The 16,258-nt window shown below is 45.4% G+C and overlaps 1 protein-coding gene across 1 annotated transcript in view; it reads left to right on the top strand.

Annotated features, from left to right (window-relative positions):
- lama5 (laminin, alpha 5) overlaps positions 1-16,258 on the top strand; it is a 360,316-nt gene that overhangs the window by 288,299 nt on the left and 55,759 nt on the right. Inside the window, exons 55-63 of the mRNA XM_070896270.1 lie at positions 1,909-2,063; positions 2,904-3,045; positions 4,859-4,961; positions 5,049-5,165; positions 8,654-8,839; positions 13,084-13,223; positions 15,046-15,228; positions 15,318-15,454; positions 16,075-16,228. Of these exons, the coding sequence (XP_070752371.1) occupies positions 1,909-2,063; positions 2,904-3,045; positions 4,859-4,961; positions 5,049-5,165; positions 8,654-8,839; positions 13,084-13,223; positions 15,046-15,228; positions 15,318-15,454; positions 16,075-16,228 (1,317 nt within the window). The remainder of the gene's footprint in view (positions 1-1,908; positions 2,064-2,903; positions 3,046-4,858; positions 4,962-5,048; positions 5,166-8,653; positions 8,840-13,083; positions 13,224-15,045; positions 15,229-15,317; positions 15,455-16,074; positions 16,229-16,258) is intronic.

Genomic DNA, 16,258 nt, shown 5'->3' on the forward strand with positions numbered 1-16,258 from the left:
GTTTTTATTTTATCGCGCATTATTCAGTCAACTTTATTACCCCCCACCCTTTTTTAAATGTTGAGGTACAGCTGCATGGATACTGGTGTTTTCTAGTACCTCACTCAACTAGGCATTCTTTACATATGTGTGTCTTCTTGGGCAGTCCTTCCAAGTCGAGGATGACTTGCTTCCACACTAATACGAGTTCTCAGGTGACTGATGAGTCCAATGCGGGACCGACAGTCTCTGTCACAGGTGGGGCAAAAGGGTCATGAGGCGTTCATTTATCCTGCAAGGGGTAGCTCATTTTTTATGGCGAGCCTACCCCATGGAGGCGAAGAAGGTGTAACCACCACCTTGTTCCTTGAGCTGGCCTTCCCCTGCCCGGCGAGTCTCGCTTAGGGCGGTGATGTCTATGTCGAATCGTCTGAGTTCCCGGGTATCGATAGCAGTACACCGTTCCAGTCTGTCGCTATTGGGGTTGTCCATGAGGGTCCTGATGCTCCAGGTCCCCCAACAGGGTGTTTTGACCATGCAGAATATCACGGCAGATACTTGATTGTCTCGTCACACACAGGTCACTGGAGAGCAGTCAGGAGCAGGAACTTCGGCTGAATGTTGTCTTCTAACCTCTGTCTGCTCGGGAAGCCAAAGCCAGCTATGGTGCCACCACTTCCACCCCAGCTAAGATCCTGTTGCTCTGCACAACCCAGGGTCTGAACCTCGGGCAGTCCTGATCTGCGCAGTTCAGTTCTACACTGTATACTGCAGCTACAAATTGAGCTAACATAGACTCAGTTGAACTTCTGATAACTCCAAGAGTAATCCCACAATCTTGCACTTCCAGCTCACAGGCAGAACAAATCAAAGATAAGGATACAACATGGCCCCGATTCTCTGGCCCATGGTCTCTGCGAGCACAGCTCCCTACTGGGAACACAGGATTGTGGTCTGCAGAAGAAACATCTCTTTAAATATTTCTATGAGGATGAGCTCAGTTTTAACGATTAGAAATAATCCTATCCGCAATAGTCTTTATATTGCACCTTATCGTAACTCTCACTGCATTCCAAAGTGCTTCTCATCCACTGAATTTCTTTTCTTTTTAGTTCGTTTAAGGGATGTGGGCCAGCATTTATTGCCCATCCCTAATTGCAGTTTGAGAAGGTGGTGGTGAGCCACCTTCTTGAACCACTGCAGTCCCTTTGTCTTAGCGGTTTGATACAACCGAGTGGCTTGCTGGGCCGTTTAAGAGGGAAGTTCAGAGTCAACCACATTGCTGTGGGTCTGGAGTCACATATAGGCCAGACCGGGTAATGACCGCCAGTTTCCTTCCCTAAAGGAACGTTAGTGAACCAGTTGGGTTTTTACGACTATCCAGCAGTACCATTGCTGATACTAGCTTTTTAAAAAAATTCAACGTTTATTTAAATAACTGAATTTAAATCCTCCAGCTGCCGTGGTGGAATTTGAACTCTGGTCTCACAGATTATTAATCCAGTAGACCACTGCTACTTTCTGAAGTGCAGTCACTGTTGTATGAGTAAACGCGAGCGCCAATCTGCACACAGTAAAGTCCCACAAAGTGCAAATGAGGTGAATGACTAGTTAATCCGATTTTAGTGCTGTTAGTTGAGGGAGGAATGTTGGTATCTGCGATCTTCCTTGAATAGGGCCACAGGATTTTTACATCCAAATGAACCATTAGCAGCAGGCAGATGCCACATCTGAAGGGTAGCACCTCTGACTGTGCCGTACTGCACCTAGATTACGTGCTCCAGTCCAGAACTCCCAGCTTTCTGACTCGGAGATAAAAGTGGCATCAACTGAGCCCGATTGGCACGATTGATGTCTTTTAGATTGAACTTTAAAATTAGGCGTGCGATAAAAATGATCGTGTTTAATTTTTGTTCTCTTGGTAACCAGGAATATGAAAGATTGGCTGCAATGTTGGATGGCGCCAGGATGCCACTCATGGAAAAAGTGAAAAAGTTCTCCCCGGCAAGCTCCAAGATTCCAATAATTGAGCGTGCTGAGGAGCACGCACGGTTCCTGGACGAGCTTGCTAAGAATCTGTCCAGGTAACTTCAGTTAGCAATCAATGGAAGTTTATCGTTGTCTGTGTCCAGCCCCTGACTTTGGGTTAGCTCAGTAAAATGCAAAGTCATTTTGCCTGCTCTGTGCAGAGGCTGTTACCTATTCTGCTTTTGTGATACCCGACTCTGCCCCATCGATCTATAGTAGATCTATTTACGAGGGCAGAATCTCAACTTGCCACCCGGGCTTAAAACTAGCATTGCGGATCAGCCGTCCATTATAGAAAATGCCCGCTTTTCAATTTGGACGATTTGCAACGCTTGTTCTGCACCTGGGCAGTATGTTGTGCAGCTACTCCATGGTTTCCCAAATACCAGTCCACACTGATCCCAGAGGATTCCATCTTAAACTTGGTTTATGGCTCTCAAACGATGAAGTCCTTAATTGTGTTTTAATAATCTCTGGGTCTGGGTGTGTGGGGGTGGGGGCAGAGATATGGCTGTTGGTCAATAATCTCTCTAAGCTGCACATAGCAATCTTGAAGGTACCGCGCAGGCTGCTCACAAGCGCTGTAATACTGTGCGGTATTAATATGCAGCCGCGCAAATATTTTTTAAATATAAAAAAAGCTAGCTGCGCACAACAGTGACATTTTAGAGGGAACACTGCTACAGGCTACCTCACCGTCATGCTTGAATCAATGAAAGGGCTCGCGTGTTTTTCTAATTTCTTCACTTAAGTTTCTATTTAACGGCGGTCTGTTTTTGGGAGACCGAAACCAACATACTAAGTGATGCTGTCAGCGGCGTGGAATATCCTGTATTTAGAGAGCTAATGGACATCTAATAGTAGCCAGATAAATCTCATCTTGTGGTTGTTGACAGGGCGATTGAAGATACAAACCAAGACGGATTCATTCGTCGAGCCGTGAATGCTTCCAATGCGTATGCCGGTATTATTGAGGCGGTGGAGAGAGCCAGAACTGCAGCAAAGGAGGCCGATGACGCAGCTATGAAGGCTTTAGAGGTAAAAATGAATTAGGTAGAGGATTGGAATATTGGGGTCGATTTTCATCAAGGCCTCCGCCTGGCCAAGTGCCGCCGGTGGCCACCGAGGTACTGGATGGCCCTTTGGGCGGGACATTCATGGTCGAGGTCCCTCGAAGGTCGGTGGGTGGAAAATGGACGACGTACACCACCAATCTGGGCGGCAGCGGGTGGGAGATCTCATTCTCGGCGGCAGAGGTGCTTACTGCCCAAGTGCCGCCGAGGATGGAGTCGGGCCCACGGAGGGTCGAAGACCTGAAAAAAAAAACAACAGCAAAAAATAAAAATATCCGAAGACCTTCAGGGGACCCCATCCAGGTATGTCGCTCTTGGAAAAAAAGTATCAAAATGTTCACTTACCTTTTTTTTCAGATTCTTCAGACTGACCGTCGGGGACAGACCAACCTGCAGCCAGCGGTCCACCCCCGTTCTGCCGCCGACTCCCGCCCACAGGAATCTGGGAGCTCGGCGGGCGGGAGCTCAGTTGTGCCACTCGGCCGTCCGCTGACGTCAGCGGACGGTTCCCGGCGGCTCTCCCCTCCCGCCCGCTCCAGGTCACCCCGAAAGTGGCACTGGGCGGATCTGCAGGAGGAATGTCGGTGGCAGTGGGCGGCAGCGGGCGGTGAGGTGATGAAAATCGGCCCCATTCTCTTTTACCTGTGGGGCCTGGGTTCCATGCTAGCTCAATCTAATGAGATGAAAGTTTCCTCTATCTGGCCACTCTTGAGTGCTCTAAGTAAAATACGGTTGGATAATTCTGTCCTAGTTTCAAGTGGGCATGAGCTTTTTAGGATGAAAGAATCATCGATCCAATTTTGACACCCTCCACCTGGCACAAAGTGAGGTGTCTGTGGTCCAAAGATGGTGGTGGGTCGTTACCCGTTTATGCTGCCGCAGCCACCGCCACCATCTTGGTTAGGGTCCTGAGGGAGGGCGGCTGGAGCACTCGCCTGTTGCAGACGGAAGCCACTGGTAATATGCAAATTGAGGTTCTCTGAAATACATAGGACTCCAATTGCAATCTCAAGGTACAAATGGATGGGTATGTACCGTGCACACTCTGCCTTTTATAGCAGGCAGTTAGTGGCCTAACCAGCGATTTTTAAAAAAAAAACAGGAACCACTGGAGGCTGCTCCCAAAGCGGCCCAGCAAATGTTAAAATAAAACTCCATGCCACTATTGCCCTGTACAAATCTCCCTCCCCAGGATTACCCCGGTGTAGGAGTCAGTTGATTTTTCACTGACAGTAAATTTGGGCTAATGTGAGGCTCTAGTTACATCTCCCCCTCCTCCTCCACCCCCAGTAATTACAACATGGCAAGTTTACAATGGCAATTTCTGTTATAAATGTAGCCATGGCCATTTATAACACAAATATAAAACTAAGGGCAGAACGTCTGACTTTAAAATCAGGATTAAATAATCTCTCGCCACCCTGATCTAAATCTTTCCACTTCACCTGAAGATGACATTTCGTTTTGATGACCCAAGTGAAACGCCGTGAACAGTCAACTAACACAATATATAAAAATGTTGCATGTGGCACGCACTGCCTGCAAGTGCCCCGTTGATTTTCTGCACTATTTTCCATGTCACACTTTTTATTGACAATTCAACTGTTAGAAAACATCATGTCCGCCGACACACAGTGAGCAACACCACGGGAGACCATCTAGTGCTCCCAAAATGCACAAATGTATTTTCCGCTGCGTTTCCCACCCCCTACTGTTCCCGACAGGCGGCGACGGCTTAACCATTTCATTTGAATATACTTTTGCAAACTGTATTTCAGCAAGTAATGGATGACGATCTGGCTCGTCAAGCTGCCGATTTGAAGGCATCCGCCACCCGGCTTGAGAAAGAGGCTAAAAATGCTCAGAAGAAATTGGAAGATGGTAGGTGATGTCTCAGTCCTCTGGTCTGACGGAAGCTCTTTGAGGCTGAAGTGCGCAATCAAAACGTCTTTTGTTATCTTGTGACAGAACTGAAGCCAGTGCTGAAAGACTCAAAGAAGCGACTGAATGAAGCAGAAGCCAAGAAGAACCAGCTCCTCAACCAGCTGACATCTGCTCAAAATATGCTGAAAGGCATTAATAGAGGTTTGTAATTATCCTGATGTGGGATTTTGTCGGAGGTGAATGCAATAATTAAAGAGTACCACCCTTGTAATTGTAACTATCTAACCATTTCCTGTACACCTCCCTTGAACGTATTGTTTCAGACTTGCATGGGAATAACAGATTTACAGTTAAAAAAAGAAACAGTAACAGGTTTGTGTTGAGGAACCATTATGTTGCTCTTTTAATTTGGATTCCAAGAGTCCGGCAGCTTGGAGCCAACTCCCAATTTATGCGGTTAAAACTGATTTCCACAGACTTCGAGAACCAATTTTACCGGGAATCCTAAATAGAAGACCAATTTAAAAGATCGTTTGGTAAAAGAGACAAATGGAAATCCCGTCTCTGAGAAGAGCAGAACTTCTTCAAGGTGGACATTCCTCAAAGAAAAATGCAGTGAATTAAACATTAATACAAAACCGAAATACTGCGGATGCTGGAAATCTGAAATAAAAACAGAAAATGCTGGAAATACTCAGCAGGTCAGGCAGCATCTGTGGAGAGAGAAACAGAGTTAACGTTTCAGGTCGATGACGTTTCTCTCTTTCCAGTATCCGCAGTATTTTGCTTTTGTTTTTATAAAAGATCCTTTAGTTGTTAACACTGCTGCACTCGAGTAATTAAGGAGTTGCAAAATGTCCCCTTCTAAAGATCAACCTTTATCCAATTAGCAAAGGCATTTTATACCTAATACTGTACTCAATCTATGGTAGCATAACAAGATCAGATTTCTACTGAAATTCAGCTTTTGTTTTTCACTGAAAATCATCTGCGTGTTAGTTTTGAATTGGCATTGATGTTAATAAGAGCCATCTCCGGTATAGCTCTCCATAGTGCTCCCTCTAGTACCCCTAGAGGTGCCTGCTCGCAGCTGATTGGTTGGACTGGTGACCCGAATATTCACCTAGCATTCATTTGCTACCTTCTTAATAAGAACATAAGAAATAGGAGCAGGAGTAGACCATACGGCCCCTCGAGCCTGCTCCGCCATTTAATACGATCATGGCTGATCTGATCATGAACTCAGGTCCACTTCCCTGCCCGCTCCCCATATAACCCCTTATCCCCTTATTGTTTAAGAAACTGTCTATTTCCGTCTTAAATGTGTTCAATGTCCCAGCTTCCACAGCTCTCTGAGGCAGCAAATTCCACAGATCCACAACCCTCTGAGAAAATAAATTTCTCCTCATCTCAGTTTTAAATGGGCGGCCCCTTATTCTAAGATTATGCCCCTAGTTCTAATCTCCCCCATCAATGGAAACATCCTCTCTGCATCCACCTTGTCGAGCCCCCTCATAATCTTATACGTTTCAATAAGATCACCTCTCATTCTTCTGCATTCCAATGAGTAGAGGCCCAACCTACTCAACCTTTCCTTATAAGTCAACCCCCTCACCCCCAGAATCAACCTAGTGAACCTTCTCTGAACTGCCTCCAAAGCAAGTATATTCTTTCGTAACTATGGAAACCAAAACTGCATGCAGTATTCCAGGTGTGGCCTCACCAATACCCTGTACAACTGTAGCAAGACTTCTCTGCTTTTATACCCTTTGCAATAAAAGCCAAGATTCCATTGGCCTTCCTGATCACTTGCTGTACCTGCATACTTAAAAAGAAAGTCCCTGTGGACACGTCATACACATACAATGGCCAAAAGTAAGAGACTCCGCTAAGATAATAGACCAACTCCATGGAATATGGCAGTGTGTTTGAAAACTGGGTGTGCATTGTAGCAGTGGATTTTGAGTGCATATTCAATGGAGAGATTCCAAAACTGTACATTTATCCTCATCTCAAGGTTATAGTACTGATATGATAGAGCCTGCACAATGGAAAGGAGCTCTAGGTGGACAATAGTGGAGAATGGAGAGTCCCCATGTTTTGGTCGTGTATGGTACAGCAATTCCCTCCTTAAACCTCTCCGTCTCTCTTTCCTCCTTTTAAGACACTCCATAAAAACTACCACTTTCACCAAGTTTTGGACATCTGCCCTAATATCTCCTTCTGTGGCTCAATGTCAAATTTTGTTTGTTAATGCTATTGTGAAGAGCCTCGGAACGTTTTACCGTGTTAAAGGCGCTATATAAATGCAAGTTGTTGTTGTTTATGCAGGCAAATAAATACAAGCACAATACAAATAGCATCACCTGAATTTAATCTATCTTGAACTGCTAGCTTGATTTATGTCCGACAGAAGGAGACTGACATTAGTAGCTTGTGCAATTGGACAATGTTGTTTAGTTTTTGTCCTTGGGATTTGGGTGCTGGCAAGGCCACATTTATTGTCCTTCCCTAGTTGCCTTGAGAAGGTAATGGTCCGCTTTCTCCTTGAACTGCTGTAGTCCTTGTGGTGGTGGTGCTCTCACATGGTCTTAGGTAGGAAATTCCAGGATATTAACTGAGCGATACATGCTCAAATTAGAATGATCTGTGACTTAGAGGAGAACTTGGAGGTGATGGTGTTCTCGTGACGTTTCTGCTCTTGTCCTTCTCCAGTGGTAGAGGTTGCCGGGGAGGGTAGGGCTGTTGAAGTAACCTTGTTGAGTTGCTGCAGTGTATCCAATAGATCGTACATACTGCAGCAACTGTATCCAGTGTGAGAGGGGTGCACATTGAGCCTGGTAACGGGGGCCAAACAAGCAAACTGCCTGGTCCTGGATGGCGTTGAGCTTCTCGAGTGTTGTTGTAGCTGCACCTACCCAGGCTGGTGGTGAGTATTCCATCACACTCCTGACTGTCTTGTGGGTGGTGGGCAGGCTTTGATGGGTTCAGGAGGTGAGCCCATCCTCAACCTGCTTTTATGATCACAGTGTTGATATGGTCCGTCCAGTTTAGCTTCTGGTCAATGGTGACCTGCAAGATGTGGGTGGGTGACTGACAATGGTGATGTCGTTGATGCTCAAGATGGCCAAGACTTTCCTTTTTGGAGAGAGTCACTACCTGACACCACTTGTAATCTCTGTAACCTCCTCCAGCCCTACAACTATCCGAGATATCTGCGTTCCTCCAATTCTGGCCTCTTGCCTGTTCCCGCTCTACCATTGGCTGGCGTGGCCCGAAGCTCTGGAATTCCCTCTCTAAACCTCTCCGCCTCTCCACCTCTCTTTCCTCTTGTAAGATGCTCCTTAAAACCTCATCTGCCCTAATATCTCCTTATGTGGCTTGGTATCAAATGTTGTTTGCTAATGCTCCTGTGAGGCACCTTGGGACGTCTTGCTACATTAAAGGCACTATTGTTATTGTCAAATTGTGTCAAATTTGCAGTTGATTCCACAGTTAGGAAGCTGCATTGTCAAACTACATCAGACTTCGAGAGTTGTGGTGAGTAACAACAGATGGAGTTATGAATGGAGTAGGGAACACTGAGTGGATTTGACCCAAGACCCCTTTATTTGCTTTTAGAGGTACCTTGCTGTTCGATCTGTGATCTTGTACATGTCGTCACAGTGTGAGCTCTGTTTTTCTTGCAGGCGATATAGTCGATAGTATTGCGAGTGCAAAGCTCATAGCTGCTACTGCGAATAGCACAGCTATCAATGTGTCTGACACTCTGGTATCTATGAAAAAGATCCTCGACCAATGGAAAGAGAAATATGGGGGAGCACCTTCCGACAGTGAGGATTTTAACAAAACTCTGCAAGAGGCAAATAAATCTGGTAAGTGGCAACCCTTGTTTTTTCTCCCTGCAGTATAAAGAAGTAAGGGATAATTCCTGGTGCAAGGACTGGGTATCATCGTTTTATCGCAGAGCTTGGAGGGGAGCCACCATGAAACCAATCCTTGCATGTGTTTTATTCTAATTCTCCATCATTTATTATATTTCTGTAATAAAATTCCCAGTTGACTCGGCTGTGTGTGTTTGGCGGCTGATATTTTTGGCATGAGCCCAGTGCAAATCCATCTACCGCAAACATACAAACTGAGAAAACATCATCTGGGTATTCAATCACCGAGAATCAGAACAGAGCACCATGTAGAGAAATGCAACGTTGCCAACTTTGGAAGTCATTGATTATATGTTATTATTTTTTTAATTCAGTTTTTATCAGCAAACATTCTAATGCCTGCACTGTGCTCAAGTTGAAAGCAAATGTCAGTAACATTTAAGGGTGAATGTTGCGAGCTGTGCTCCAGTGGGGAAGGTGAAGCTAAGACCCAGGAATGGAATCCAGTGCCATTGATTCTTGGCATTCCCAATTTTCCAATGATGATAATTAATCTCCAGAAAATTGGGAGCATCGCTAATTGGATGCACTGATCCCTACGCCCAATTCACCCATCCAAGAGAGGTGACCTGTCCAGTACACATCACTCTTTTAATCTTTTAACCAATAGTGGCTTCTTTTTAACCCCTTCCTGCAGCATATAAATAGAGCAGATTATTTATTGTGAGCCAAGTATTGTACAACACAGCTAGGAGTGTTATCATCCTTACCAGAATGCAGCATAAACAGTAGGTGGCAGAGTGAGCCAACCACTCTCTTCTTCCAACTGCCCTCTTTCCATATTGGCAAGATTTCGTGGCCCTCTCTGTCCTGGTGCTGGACAGACACAGCCAATATTCGCCCGAAGGTGCGTGGCCGTGCACCAATCGCGAGGTCCCGCGCGGGCCGCTCACCAGTTCTTGCCGCTGGAGGAGATATCGCGCACGCAAATTTATAGGGAGAGACGGACTCGGTCTATAACATCACCACAAGGCGGCAGGCGAGACGACTGTGTGGGAAAACATCGTTCCATCACTGAAACCAAAATCAAAATGGCGGGTGCTTATTATTGTAAGAGATAAAGTCGCGAACAGTCTCCCAGAGAAGTTGAAGGTCCCGGGGGCCCAAGAGGTTGTCGGACTTGTCAAAAAGGACGGATTTAGTACTCCAAGCGCTTGGACGAGAAAGCATCCCAAGTGAATAAGAAGACAAAATGTGAAGAAGCCGGATAGAATTTGGCTTACACAACCCACCTCTGTTCCAAGTGTGGAAACTTGAGAAACAAACAGGAGAGGCATAAAGAGCAGGAGAGAGAGTGAGAGGTAGGAAGGGGACAAAACAAGGAACTGGAGAATAAGTTGCTGAGACGACAATTAAAAAAAAAAAGAAAATGAAAGCGACACGGAAGCTTCAGCTTTTGTGCCACGAAAAATAAAACATAAGATTTGCTGAGTAAAAGGAATCTTAAAAAATGCTAGAATTTCAGTTGGTGTTAAAGTGTGGAGGTTTCCCTGATTATGAATGTTTAAGAAGTTACGGTATTCCTTTTGCCTGAAAGTCTGCCTTCCTGGCAACACAGCTGCGGGCCCAAGAGACCTGTGATTGGAGGCATGGCTACTGGCTTCAGGGCTTAACCTCAATGGTGGGAAAATTATTGGAAAAACTCCTGAAGGACAGGATAATTCTTCACTTAGAAAGACACTGATTAATCAAGGACAGTCAGCACGGATTTGTTAAGGGAAGGTCGTGTCTGACTAACTTGATTGAATTTTTCAAGAAGGTAACCAGGAGGGTCGATGAGGGCAGAGCGTATGATGTAGTGTATATGGATTTTAGCAAAGCTTTTGATAAGGTCCCACATGGCAGACTGGTCACAAAAGTAAAAGCCCATGGGATCCAGGGCAAAGTGGCAAGTTGGATCCAAAATTGGCTCAGAGGTAGGAAGCAAAGGATAATGGTTGATGGGTATTTTTGCGACTGGAAGGATGTTTCCAATGGGGTTCAGCAGGGCTCAGTACACCCAGCCTTGCTTTTTGTGATATACATCAATGATCTAGACTTGAATATAGGGGTTTTAATTAAAAAGTTTTCAGATGATACTAAAATCGGCTGAGTGGTTGATAATGAAGAAGAAAGCTGCGGACTGCAGGAAGATATCAATCAACTGGTCAGGTGGACAGAACAGTGGCAAATGGAATTTAACCCAGAGAAGTGTGAGGTAATGCATTTGGGGAGGGCTAACAAGGAAAGGGAATACGCATTAACTGGTAGGATACTGTGAAGTGTAGAGGAACAAAGGGACATTGGAGTGCATGTCCACAGATCCCTGAAAGTAGCAGGCCAGGTAGAAAAGGTGGTTAAGAAGGCATACGGAATGATTGCCTTTGTTAGCTGAGAAATAGAATACAAGAGCAGGGGGATTATGCTTAAAGTGTATAAAACACTGGTTAGGCCACAGCTGGAGTACTGCATGCAGTTCTGGTCACCGCATTACAGAAAGGGTGTGATTGCACAGACACGAAACTCCCAAAGCAAACGCTTTACTCGGAACTCGTCCACGGCAAACGAGCCAAAGGTGGGCAGCGGAAACACTACAAGGACACCCTCAGAGCCTCCCTGATAAAGTGTGACATCCCCACTGACCCCTGGGAGTCCCTGGCCAAAGACCGCCCTAAGTGGAGGAAGTGCATCCGGGAGGGCGCTGAGCTCCTCGAGTCTCTACGCCGAGTGCATGCAGAAACCAAGCGCAGGCAGCGGAAGGAGCGTGCGGCAAACCAGACTCCCCGCTACCCTTTCCTTCAACCACTGTCTGTCCCACCTGTGACAGAGACTGTGGTTCTCGTGTTGGACTGTCCAGCCACCCAAGAACTCATGCTAAGAGTGGAAGCAAGTCTTCCTCGATTCCGAGGGACTGCCTATGATGATGATGATTGCACTGGAGAGGGTACAGAGGAGATTTATGAGCATGTTGCCAGGAGTAGAGAATCTAAGCTATGAGGACAGAATAGATAGGCTGGGTTTGTTTTTCTTGGAACAGAGGAAGCTGAGGGGAGACCTCATTGAGGTGTATAAAATTATGAGGGACTTAGATATAGTGGATAGAAAGGACTTAGTTCCCTTAGCAGAGGGGGTCAACAACAAGGGGGCATAAATTTAAAGTAATTGGTATAAGGTTTAGAGGGGATTTGAGGGGACATTTATTAATGCAGAGGGTTGTGAGGGTCTGGAACTCACTGCTTTGGAAGGGTGATAGAGGCAGAAACCCTCACCACATTTAAAAAGTACTTGGATGTGCACTTGAAGTGCCGTAATCTGCAGGGTTACAGACCTAGAGCTGGAAAGTGGGATTAGGCTGGATAACCTCTTGTTGGCCGACAGGGACACGATGGGCTGAAATAGCCTCCTTCCATGCTGTAAATCTCTCTGATACTATGATTCTTTCTGACTGTTGCTGCTGGCGAGCAGGCCTTAGGGTCTGAGGGTCAGGGGGGTCAACTTATTTGGTTCTTTCAGCTGCTCTTTGGTTTGGTGCTGGGAGTCCCTCACACCCGCTGATCTGAGGAGGGTCCCAGTGGAAGCCTCGCTGCCAGTTTCATGGCCATTCCTGGGCCACAATGTCAAGAAATTGAGGTGGTACGTCAGGAACAACCCCTCAACAGTTCCTTTGCATTTACATGCTTGGTCTCCGCTTATTATTTGCTCTGCCTCTCGGGCAATCCCAGGGCAACATTTTTTATTCCCCTGACCTTTGAACCTGGGCGTAATGTATTTGCTTCATGGGTTCTTTGCTTAAGAATTCATAGCAGCACATTGCTATTAAGAACTAGTTGGTTTATTAGCAAAGGTTTAACAATCGGACTACACATTACCAGTTCATCCACTAGGCTCACAACTACATACCTCATCGTGGATGACCTAGACCCATCTGACTGGGGTTTTATTGAGCCTTGTGGTGAAGCTACTCGCAATGCAACAGCTCTACAAACCTGTGAGCATCCTCACAGGTGCAAACATTACACTGGGGAATAGGCATTCCCTGAGCGGAAAGATCAGGAACATCAGCCCTATAACAGTGCTGAAAGTGATCCTGAATCCCAGGCAGAGGATTATGTGACTAATTGACCATTCACCGTTTATTTTAAAATGGGATAGACTTGTTTCACAAGCTTTTGTTTCTGCTTGTATCACTGCAACAGTGGCGGCTCTGAATGAAACCATCCCACTACTCCTGGATAAACTAAATAAGCTGGAAGTCCGGAACCAGACTTCAAATATTTCTGCAAGTATTGATCGCATTCGCGAGCTGATCTCACAGGCCAGAAATGCTGCTAATAAGGTAAGTGTTTCTTTGTCTTTTTTTAACTTTAGCAGTTGCTCTCTCGTGCTATGGTTTACCTGTTGTGTTTCAGCAATGCACAATATTTTTGTCTCTAATCACTTGTTTGTAAAATTCTGGAACGCATAACAAAATGGCCACAATGTTTCGGATTGCAGGTTAAGATTTCCTTAAAGGCTGAAATTCTTAAATGTACATTTTAGGTTGAGCCGTGGCTGGTATGTAATAGAACAAAAATGTTATGTGCATATTAGAAAGTACTGTGATACACTGATATCCATTTACCAGATTGAACTTGTAAAGACAAGGCATAGTTGAGCTGGTGATTTGTTGCAGCGTAACATCCTGTAATAAAACCCTGCACACTTCTACACTGAGCCCAAATGCTGTAATTTTGCATTAAGACATCCTGGAGTGCGTTAGAATCTGGTATCTGAGCAATAAATCACTTTGCCCTTTGCATAGCTGAGCTTCAAATATTTGTCATCCCATTTGCGCATTCCTCTGGATGCCTTTGTACTGTCCCTTTCTCCGGTTACTTACATACAACATTGTACACCATGTTTTCAAGAGTACAGGAAGAGCAGTTGGAAAATTGCAGCTAATTATGTAGGTCACCAAGGTTTTAAGAACCTAAGAAAGAAATAGGAGCAGGCGTAGGCCATTTGGCCCCTCAAGCCTGCTCCGCCATTTAATACGATCATGGCTGATCTGATCTTGGCTTCAACTCCACTTTCCTGCCTGTTCCCCATAACCCTTGACTCCCCTGTAGTTCAAAAATCTGTCCATCTCCGCCTTGAAGTTGAATTTTAATTTTGCACACAAGGAACACTCCAAGCTTGAATCTTCTAGCTGTCCTGCAGTGACACAAACTGTGAACAGCAGTAAACTGTATCACACAGGGTTGTCCGATGAAATAAATATTAGTAAAAAACATAAATGTATGAATAATGTGGGTTCTCCTAAACCCACAAAATTAATGCTAAAGTTCACAGGATCACAGACGTAACCAAACAAGGTGGCTTTGTACTGCCACCATTCGGCTGATATATAGTGACTGCTGCTGGGAAGCAAAGACAATGCCTCATCCATGATCTGATGTCGGGCAAGCAGTTGGACAGCTGTAGAATGGAGAGTGGTAATATGGAGGCGAAGCTCAGCTATCGTCCGGACATGAATGGAAGCTGGCCCGATACTTATGGATCGTGTCATCAGGTGTCAGCAAGTAAATGAGTAATAATAATCATAACTTTTATTCCTATTGCACCTTTAGCGTAGTAAAACGTCCCAAGGTGCTTCATGAACAGCAGTGTTACAAGACAAAACAGATAAACTTGAGCCACAAAAGAAGAAATTAGGACAGGGGACCAAAAGCTTGGTCAAAGAGGTGGGTTTTAAGGAGCGTCTGAAAGGAGGAACGAGAGGCGGAGAGGTTTAGGGAGGGAGTAATAGGACTAGGTGAAGGATGGAAGCAAGGGGCACACCAGGGGTAGCCATGTGGGCACAGGAGACGAGACATTGCAGGAGATGCGCTGGTTACATTGGGAAGGAATGTAACCATGTGAGGGCAATGCCATGGGGCCAGGATTTTGAGCTTTTATGCCCATGCCAATTCAAATGCCCAGGGCAAGTTATGAGTGTCTGTACATTGCGGTCTGGGTTTGTCACTTTGGCATGGTGATATTGACACCCACAGGGTGCTTTTCACAGTATAGCACGACATAATGGACTCCTTAAGTGTATAACGCATTGTGGAAAATGGAGAGGAAGGGGGTGCACGCATAGACATTGTAATCTTCCAACTAACTCTTCTCGTCCTCAGGTAAAAGTGCCAATGAAATTCAATGGCACTTCAGGTGTGCAGGTTAGGTCGCCCAGCAACCCAGATGACTTGAAGGCATACACCTCGCTGTCATTCTACATTCAAAGCGAAAAAGCGAATCGGAAAAGAAGGCAAACTGCTGATTCCTCCAGTCAGTTTGTCCTGTACCTTGGCGGGCAGAATGTAAGAACGAAAACCTTTTTTTACTCTCTCCCCACCCACTGTTTTGACGATTGTATTTCAAAGTTTTGACAAGAATTCTTTCTTTGCAGCCCTATGGGGATTACATGGGCGTTGCTATAAAAAATGGTAAACTAGTGTGGATTTACAAACTGGGCAGTGAGGAGGCCACTCTTCAAACCGACACCAAAATCAGCAGCGATAGATTTGACACGGTCAAACTGGAAAGGTATAGCACCTGTTTCTCTGCCTTCTTTGTCACAGGAAGTACGCCTGAAAATCACCGTTGGCAATATCAGTGCAGGAACGATTAATGCGCTTGTATAATTCTCCCTACTTCTAATTTAGTAGAGAGCTTGTTTTTTTTTTAAAAAAAAGGGCCAGTGCCTGTGTTAAAGTTGCACTGTTCCCGTTAAACTGCACGGCCGCCTGGCTCTCCATAGGTCCCGCGCAGGCCGCTCACGGACCTGTCGATGTAAATATCGGCGCCTGCGCGAAACGGTGAATGGCCCGTGCAGCCAGTTAAAGGGCCGGCACATCGAGAGAAAATTACAGGGAACATTGAGTGTGATACAGCCACGTTAAGTGTACATCTGCTGATATCGGCAACATTCATTTCCTGTCTATCTATTGTAACAAAGTTATGTCCCCACTCCCCCCCCCCCCCCCCACACTAAAGTGACGATATCATTTAAGGCATTTTTAAGATAATTCAAAATGTAATGCCTATATAATTAATGCAGAAAGGTCAGGGTCTAATATGCAAAGATTCACACACTCTGATGGCTGACAGAACTGCATTCAAATCCTAAATTAAATGTTATTTTAAACACTGCTCTCCCTCTGCAGGATACTGCAGTATGGACGAATCTCGTACACTGTTGAAAAAGGCACTGTCATGGAAACCAGGGGAGATGGGTTTGCTAAAGGTGATGACACTCTACTGAATCTAACCCCTGAGGATGTCGTGTTTTATGTTGGTGGCTACCCTTCTGATTTCACTGTAAGTACAAAGTGTTTGTTTTTCAAATGG

Source organism: Pristiophorus japonicus, chromosome 12 (genome assembly GCF_044704955.1).
Source record: "Pristiophorus japonicus isolate sPriJap1 chromosome 12, sPriJap1.hap1, whole genome shotgun sequence".
Lineage (NCBI taxonomy): Eukaryota > Metazoa > Chordata > Chondrichthyes > Pristiophoridae > Pristiophorus > Pristiophorus japonicus.